Raw genomic sequence first — 9,947 nt, 5'->3', positions numbered from 1 at the left:
TTTATTTTTTTATTTTTTATTTTTTATTTTCTATTTTATTTTATCTTTACTTTGCTCAGGTCTTCATTGTGAAAAAACCAGATGAAGAAAACAAGGGGTTATTTATTAGTACGGCCAATAAGATAAAATAGAATATGATAGTATGATAAAAAAAAATAAAAAATAGTAGGATACAATGTAGAGTAAGCTCTAATTTTAGTATCTAGCTAATGTTAATGAATTGAGTTGAGTTGTCACTCTAAAAAAACCTATAATTTTAGTATGTTGTTAATTAGTTTTCTTATAATAGCATTGATTAAGAAATTAAAACATGAAAGATTTTAATAATATTAGAAATAAGTAAATAACCTTGTATCACAATTAAATGTATGAGATCAAGGACGAATTAAAGAATGAATGGATGATAAAATAAAGTGTACAATAAAATTTGGAGAATTAGAAAATGAAAAATTAAATGATAGTCATAATTTATTGATTGTTGATAACATTAATTAAAATTTTGATTTGATTCATTTATTTTTTTAATTTTTTTTACGATTTTGTTTGGGACCTAATTAAACCAATATGTGTCACGATGCTGATGGTTTATATAATATATAAATTATATGAAAGTGTATTTTAAAATTATAAGGGAACATATATTTTTAACATTCTAATAAAAAATTCTCTTATACTTCATTCATTAATAACTGTCTTAAGAACGCTTGTTAATATTTGTTTTAATTTTATAAGACATTGGTTAAATATTTATCAAGAAATTTTCTTTAATTTCTTATTCGTAGTTGTATGTGCTTATTTATTTATTTTTTACCAATTTTGGTATTCTTATTTTAAAAAAATCATAAATTTGTTCAATCTTTAATTTTACATACATGTATTTCATTTATTTTTACATTTTAATTAATTAAATTATTTTGTATGATACTTTGAGTGAATATGTCAGATTTAGAATTCACTTAAACCAAAATAAAAAATAAAAGATAAGCAAGATTAAGGATTTTTATAGATTGCACTTCATTAAAATCCTCTCAATATACTAGAGAAACAAAAATCAGTAAAAATAAATTTTAAAAAAAAGAGAAAACACAAGCATTACAAACATGCTCATTTTTTTTTTATTTCTCTTGCAACTGTCAAATTTAATTTTTTATCACTGATTTTATTTCTTAAAAGTGTAAGATAATTAATTTGTTATGCAAGCTTATAAGAGAAAGTAGCGAGTGCACAATTTACAGAGAAAAAGGAATTTGAATAGAAGATAGAAAGGTAGAATCTATTATGATATGCAGTTACATTTGGAAGAGGTTAAAACTTAAAAGGACAAAATTGAGAGAATGTGAACACGTTTATTGTTTCAGAAGAGTTGTAGTTTAGTTTGTGTATTATACACATGTCATTCATACAATAATTTAAACAACAAATGCGATAATATAAACACCGGTGGGGGAAAAATAGGGCCGTCGGGTGGAGACGACGATGGATATTTGATTTTTTCTAATTTTTAGTTAAAACTCGATTCAGAAATAAAAAAGTTGATTATCACATTGTTTGATTTACAAAGAAAAAAAAACAGCATCATTATGGAGATGTAAGAAGAAAAAAATTGAAATTATAACTAAAAATCCCCACCCATCTCCAGGGAAAAAAATTAAATTACCACACTACGCCTATTTTCGGCAGGTCGTACTTTTAGAGGGTATTTGATTTGATTTTTTAATTTTTATTTTTACTGGAAATAAAAAATAATAATTGAAATATGTTTGATTAAATTTTTAAAAATATTTTCAATAAAAATAATCTCATTTTTGGGTAAAATAAAAACACAATGACAAGGAATATAATTTTAAATAAATCTAAAAATACATTTACTTTTGAAAACGCATTTTCAGTATTTTTATTTCTTAAAAACAAAAAACAAAAAATCAAACCAAACATATTTTCATAATTTTAATTTTTTAAAAATAAAAACAAAAAATGAAAATAGAAACTAAACACACCCTTAGTTTTTTTAACTCACTGCACACTTATAATTTAATAAACTAAAAATCTCCTGGATTGTACCATCTTCAATACCAGCTAATTTTTTAACTTCAAATTAACTTTTCAACTAATTTTATCAAAACTTCAAATTAACTTTTCAACTAATTTTATCAGAACAAAGAATCGCCACCCATCTCCGACAGTGTTTATGATGAACACACATTTCATTATTTTTTCAAGGTAAGAAAAGGTCTAATAGCAAATACCATCCAAGCATCTTTCATCATGTCTTCACGCAAGTGTTTCAAAATATTAATCAAATCAATCAAACACACTTCTCGCAGTACCAATGCATCTCTCTTCAAAATCAAGTTCACCCAAAATAAATTCTACAAACTCTAAGACACCAAACACACTTTAAATGATGCCACATTCTTCAATTAGCTAGCATATTACTCCACTTACATCCATATAAAAATTAGTCCATAATAATTATTTATTTATTTATTAGTCCTTATTCCTTAATAGACATTAAATCCTACAGCAAAACCATCACGGAACCCACTTTAATAGATTATCCATATCAATGAATACTTGCAAGTTGCAACGAACAAACGAGGAAAATGGATTTCATTTCTCTAAATAACAGGATTCACTCGAGTGCAACGAACAATTTATAGCCATTGATTAAAATCAATACCTGAAATTATGATTAAATGTAAAAGCAATTACACGCTAGATTATATAGTTGTTTAAATCTCACCATTCTTCAATCAAGGCTATAATTTCTCAATTTTTACTTTTCATAAAATAAAATTTTAGGGCAAATTAGCGTCTAACCATCGAAAGTCGAAACCTCATTTTCCCTAATTAAAATTTTAGGGTAACTTAGCGAGATCTAACCACACGCAAATCCGACACCAAATTCATCAGAGATTCAGAATCACAATCACAAAGACGCTTAATCTATAATCGCTCCAATTCAGCAACCAATTTTAAACAACATTAACCTATCATATCATCTCAATAAACCACCTTAATCATCCAATATGACCAAAATTTAACCAAAAATTCCAAAATCTAATCTCAACACAGCATTATAAAGTATCAATTAAAGCAAGATCCAAAAGCATTCGAATAACAAAACTCGATAAGATTACCGCTCAGAACCTGAGCTTGGTGAAGAACCACCGGTTCTTCCCGGTTTTGAACCTCTCCTCGAGGCGCTTCTTGGTCTCCTTGAGAGCAGTGACCTTCTTATCCTTCGCGTTGAGAACGTCGGGGTTAACCGCGTCCTTCAAGTCCACGTCAAGCGTGTAGCGCGTGGGCATGAGGTGCTGGTAGTTGACGAGCTTCACGAACGCCTTCACGCGCGACTTCTTCGCCGTCTTCTTCGCCGAGTCCTTCTTGATCACCTTCGCAGGGTACTTCTTTATCCCCGCCACCAAACAGTGGCCGTAGGGGCGCTCGCGAGTTCCTTCGTCGAAGGTTCGAACGATCACGGCTTTCTTGCCGGCGTAGCGTCCCTGAAGGACAATGACGGCCTTGTTTGGTTTCAGAAACTTCACCATTTTTGCGTTTGCGACCTCTCCTCCGTCTTTGCCGTCTCTCACTCTCTCTGACCTGAAGCTTTTGAACGAATGAAAGCTTTGGTAAGTTATAGAAACCCTAAAGTGTTGTATTGGGTTGTGTTGTGTTGTCCATCTCTTAGGTTTGGGCTTCCATTCGGCCTTTTTGGTATGTGTTTTTTTAATGGTTGTTCTAGGGAGCTATAATTGTCACCCTCTTTTGCTATTGACACCACCACTTTTTGAAAATGAGGGCAAAAAGATAAAACAACCCCTAAGGCATTTTTCCTCACACCCACCCCTTCGGCCTTCCCTCTTCCCATCTGTCCAACTCCCTTCTTCTCACCCCCAAACTTCCATTTTCCATTTCCTTCTCCTTCTCCTTCTCCTTCTCCTTGGGCGACCCTTGCTCATATTCTCCTTCTCCTTTCGACCCATTTTGTTGTCATCTTCATCAAGATTTGTGGTTCTTCTGTATTTTTTTTTATCTCAACTTAAATATGATTTCGTTGTGTTATGGTTTGAAAGACACCACAAAATCATACTTTCCTTGTATTTTTATTTGTTTTCACAAAACACACAATGCAAATTACTGGATCTAGTTTTAGAGATTTAAATGGATGGGAAGGGGAGAGTTTTTACAGCCATTACCTAATTGTGTATATTTTTTTGCCCCAACTCAAATACCACATGTGTTTTCCAACTCTCTGAATCAACGACTAATCTCGTTCACGATAGATTATTTCATCATATGTAAACACAATAATATCTTATACCACTTCATTAAAGTGATGATAAAGTGATTTTTTATCGATCAAAATTTCAATAAATTATAACAGAAATAATTTTAAAATAATTACATATAAGAAAATAATTATTATAGAAAGAACATAAAAAATAAAAACAAATTAAAAAAAATAAACAATTGCAACAAGAAAGTATTATAACAAAGAAATTCTTATTTTCTATTTTTCAATTTTAAAATAATATTCAATTACTTATCATGCAAACATCATGATGCATGCATACATGTCAAATATTTAGCATAATAAAAAAGAAAAAAAATTATACACTATGAAACCATTTTAGGGTATCAAATGTAATAAATTTATTAACTTTTATAATAATTACTTTAAAAATTATTTTAACGATAATTTATAATTAAATAATAATATTAAACAATAAAATTGTTTTACAATTTTGATATATAACCATTAAACTCTAATAAAAAAATAAAAACATAATGAATCCTTGAGTAAATCCAAATCACTCTCGATTAATTTGAAAAAAATTTAAAATAATCAAAGGAAAATTTGGAAAATAGAGAAATCATTATAACAATGATTTGTGACGAGAAAGAGATTATTATGGTAAAAAAAATTGAAAAAAAAAATAATTTGAAAATTTACAAGCAATTATCCCTACAATTCTTGATTCATCTCATGTGGTCTTTTTAGAGACTTTAGATCTAAATTTAAACCCAAAGATATCCTTAGTTTAGCCTATTTTTTTCTATTTTTGCATTCATATTAAGTTATTAACATGTGTTGTTTGTATTGTTTTTTTTAAGGTTAAATTACTCATTTGGTCCATATGATTTCATGATTTTTGTAGTTTTAGTCCCTAGAGTTTAAAAGTGATCTTTTTAGTCTCTATAGTTTACATTTTAATTCTCTTTTAGTCATTCTAGTTTAAAAATATTCTTTTTAGTCATTATAATTTCTATTTTAATTCTCTTTTAGTTCCTATAATTTGAAAACTATAGAGACTAAAAAAGTATGAATTATGAAACTAAATGGACTAAAAAGATCACTTTCAAAACTACAGGAATTAAAATATAAACTATAGGAATTAAAATGACTACTTTCAAACTATAGAAACTAAAAAAATAAGAATGATAAAACATTGCAACCAAATGAGTAATTTAATTTTTTTTTTTTTTACTATTAGCATGTATGGATGCTACTAATGAGTGAGGAAAAAAAGGCTTTTGTGGATGCCATGATGTGCTATACATCACATTGTCATCTTTTTTATCTTCATTTTCATACGTGAGATAATACGTACTTTCCCTACTATTTTGTCCATTGTTATTTCCTTTTCCTCCCACTTTTCTTTGTACTAATATTATATTCTTATATGTACGATCATTTCATATTTATATTTATTAACCTAACTAAAATAAGTAGTAAAATATTGGATAAATATAAATGTAACAAATTAAGAAGAAAAATGAAAAAAAAATATGATGTTCAAAATCAAAACCAAACTTCAGAATTATATGAAAAATGAGTATTTTTTTTATAGAAATAGGACTTTTCTATAAATATAGATTCAATATGTGATATTCCATATAATTATTTGCCTTTATTTATGTTTCATTTATAATAATTGGTTTTTAAAATATTCTACTATTATATATAATTATATTATATATAATAAATGAATATTGAGTTATAGTATATTTTACTGAGCTTAATGATAATACAATGACAATGTAATTAAATAGTTTTGCACTGTCATCTTGAGACGTGTTATCATCATTCTTCCTGAAAATGGAGATCTAGGTCATCCAAAATGAAAGATAGGGTGGGGAACTGAGAGGTACGTGTTTTGTGGATTTTCCTGGATTGGTACTGGGTTGTTTGTTGCTCATAGGGCCTAAGGATTATGATGAATTTGTTAAATTCCTACTGAGTATTGACAAAAGGAGAGGGTGACTATTAAATTAATTTGACTATAGAAATATAGTGAGATTAACAATTTGACTAATTGTACAAAGATGAAAAGCAAATCACTTGTGTCTAGGGGTGTTCAAATAAGGTGGAATTCCACCTTGATGGTTAGAGTCTGCTTTTAAATTACAAACAACATTTTAGAAACTTGAAGATACTAATGGGAACTATTTGTTTGAGTTTTAGGTGTAAGAGGATCTTCTAGAGAGCTAGTTATTGATGATTGATGAAATTAAATCCATGGATATTGCAAAATGAAACGAAAGCATGAGAACTATTAATTGGGGAAACTTAATTAGTTACTTAATGTTATTTGTTTGTACCAAGTTTTTGTGGGACCAAAGATATAAAATAAGCTTTTTTGAGTTTCTTTAATTTGTTAATTGTATGGTTTTGAAACTGCAAAAGCATTGGCTTCCAATTGATGTGAAAGAAACATTAACATTGTTGTTTGAACATTATCTCTTTTATTGTGAGGTAGTAGCAGAAGAACTAAACACTTCTGAGTTTCAGTTCCTCATGCTAAGGATTATGTATTTGAGAACAAAAATGAAAACGAAACCAAGAGAGGAATCATCTGTAAATTGGAATTTATTAATTGGTCAAAGATAAAGTCTTCCAATTATCTTGTACTTGTCATGATAGCAAGGGAAGTTCTTCTTGTCAACTTTTTGCATGCGAAAACCTCTGTAGATTCATGTATACAAAAAATCATTAAGTCTAATTAATAAGGGTGTAAGTACTCAATATTTGTGCTTAAAAAGTTAAAATTGGTTCTTGTCTATATTACTACCAAATGATATGTAAGGAGAGACAATGTGGTAGTTGAAACTGGTCATGGTAATATCATAACAGTTAGTTCATTCTTGAACAACACCAATATATATAGGAAATAAGACATGTAGCTTCCTGGACCAGGAAATCTGATCACGCTAATTACTCAATAAACAAATTGTATGTCCATTATTGCATTTTAAATTCACCACCATATCACGCTAATTAAGATCCTGGTATGGTCTCTATTGCTTAAACTTTTCTTAATGATGCTTCTCGTCAGAGGTATGTAGAAGAGTTAGACTATATTCCTTGTACTCTATTTATTAATGATACAATGTTGCTCCTAAAATCTTGTTAGTGGTAATATGCCTTAGACTTTTCAATTTTTTTTTAACAATACAAAGTGCGCGTTAAGTCCAATTAGCATAATTAGAATTCCAAAGATATTATTGAACTTAGTGCGCTTTTCTCACTTAACTAGAAACATCCATCAACATATTCCAATGGATATATATGTGAAAAATTACTGACAGATCTATCTATAAAAAATTACCGACAATCTCTTCTCGATGAATATTTTTGCCGTAATTACCAATGAATAACAAAATTCTCTTGGTTAAATTTTTCTACGAGTATTTTACCAACAAACTTGGATCCGTAGGAAATATTGAATTATTGATAGATCTTTGGAGTTACTGATGGATTTGTGTTATCAAAAATATTTTTTTTATAAAAAAAAGAATTGGTAAAAGTAAATTCTTGTAAAGAATTATTTGGAAGAAAATAATGCTGATAGTTTTTTTTTCCTTTTATAAATAAAATGCTGATAGTTGGGATGTATGTTTTGGAATTATATTATTCAATTCATACGTCTTATCAAACAATATTATTCATACGATATTTGTTAAAACCCTTTTAACACTATTTTCTTTATCTCTTCATGGATAATTCAGGCATCACACGAATTCCTCTCTCATTTTTATGAAAATATGTTATAGAAAATTAATGTGCAAACTAACATTTCTCTATGTATATACATTGTTAATATTGTGGAAGTTATTATGATAACAAAGCAGAAATTGATGTTGATTATTCTAAAAAAAAGAAATTGATGTTGATTTGTCAACCCATGACTATAATATTGTATACGGACAAACAAGCTAAGCTCATAACACAGACAATTGGGCATTTTAATGAATATTTAAGGCAAATTATGAATGCTTTTTTATTTGTATGATTTTTCTTCTTTTTTTTTTGTTGTTTTTCTATTTTTAGATTATTTTTTTTTGAAGTTTAGATAGGCCAGATCTGCTAAATTCACTAGTATTGTTTTCTTTCTACTCATTATTAAAGTGAGTTGAATTAGATTGATTGGTTAAGAGTTTATGATATTCATTTATGAAGTAAGTAACTCTTTGTCTAGGCCAACTTGCATGAGTTACATTAGCCTATGTCGATAGTTCCAATTCCAACATTTTATTGTCTAACATTAGCACTTTGTTTGTTTCAAGGAAAAAATAGAAAGAAGAAAGAAAGAAAAATAGGAAGGAAAAAATTAATACTATAAGCTCACATAAAAGTTTTCTTTACTTAAATGAAGAGAAAACTCAAATTTTAAAGAAATAATTTATGCATTTCAATTTTACAAATATTTATCTCTCTCTATTGTTTTTTTTGTAAAGACACTTATTTATCTTTAATGTACATATATTTTTTTCATCTTATAAGGATAAAATATACATTTTTCATTAATTAAATATCACGTTTGAACTCACACTCTAATATTTTGAGAAAAATATATAAACCACAAAACTACGAGAGAAAGTAGCATGATAAAATAGACATTAAATCACTTATTCATCATCTTTATTTTTTTATGCCAAAACTGAATTTTTTATACATTTTTTCTTCATATAAATAACTTCAATATTTATTCCTTTTCTACTTTTTTTCTTCTCACGTCCAATCTAAACTTGGCGTACGTATTTGAACAAAATATATTTTAAATAAAAAATACATTATCCTTGAGTGTCTCTTTGGAAAGTAAAGTCATGGTGAAGTAGTTACGAAAGGGAAAGAAATGCAACAGCCAACAACAGTGGTGAATGAAAGTTGAACTTGAATCGATCGTTGAGGAATAAGAAGGTCAAGCATACTACAATGTTTTTAAGTAACCATGCACCTGTAATTAAACTATTTCACTCCTTGCTACCATTGCAAAATATTTTTAAGTTTTGGTAGATTGACTGTAAAATTAATCCTTCATCCAAAGCTTAGATATATTTAAAAAAATTTGCCCATTTTTACAATGTATTATTTAGGAATAAAACTTAAATTCTCCACCAGAAAGTCAATCGAATGTTATCAACTAAATTATTTTTATTATATTTAATTCTTCAACTCTTTGTTGAACGAAATATTCAAATTTAATGTTCAATCCTGCTTCAAATAGGATTATCTTTAAGAAAAAAACATGTGGATAAAAAATATAGAAAAATCAATTAACTTGAAATTTCCTGAGTGTATTTCAATTGAACTTAACTGTTTTGAAGAGAGATTTACTTTAAACTATAAAATGTTGTAGTTATTAATTAAGGGATAAGTATGTTTTTATTCATGTAATTTCCCGCCTTTATAATTTTGGTTTATGTAATTTTTTTGTTTATTTTTAGTTGATGTAAGTTTGTATTTTTTTAATTTTAATTTTTGTAAGTTTTTTGTTTTTTTAGTCTTTTTAAGATTCCATTTTTTTCATTTTCTTGTAAGTTCATATTTATAGGGACTAAAATTGAAAAAAAAATATAAACTTAGAGAACCAAAATTGAAAAAACATAAATTTATAAATACTAAAAATGAAAAAAAAAACAAATTACAATGATGAAAATTA

General features: G+C 27.6%; 1 protein-coding gene across 1 annotated transcript; it reads right to left on the bottom strand.

Moving 5' to 3' along the window:
• Positions 1 to 2,908: 2,908 nt before the first annotated feature.
• Positions 2,909 to 3,613, bottom strand: LOC100799485 (RNA-binding KOW domain-containing protein). Its single transcript, NM_001254690.3, has one exon. It carries the CDS (start codon positions 3,549 to 3,551, stop codon positions 3,144 to 3,146), a length of 408 nt encoding a protein of 135 aa, NP_001241619.1. The 5' UTR covers positions 3,552 to 3,613; the 3' UTR covers positions 2,909 to 3,143.
• Between the last annotated feature and the right edge of the window lie 6,334 nt (positions 3,614 to 9,947).

Source organism: Glycine max, chromosome 9, assembly GCF_000004515.6.
Source record: "Glycine max cultivar Williams 82 chromosome 9, Glycine_max_v4.0, whole genome shotgun sequence".
Lineage (NCBI taxonomy): Eukaryota > Viridiplantae > Streptophyta > Magnoliopsida > Fabales > Fabaceae > Glycine > Glycine max.
The sequence above is the reverse complement of the archived record's forward strand: the minus strand, read 5'-3'. Positions and strand labels throughout refer to the sequence as shown.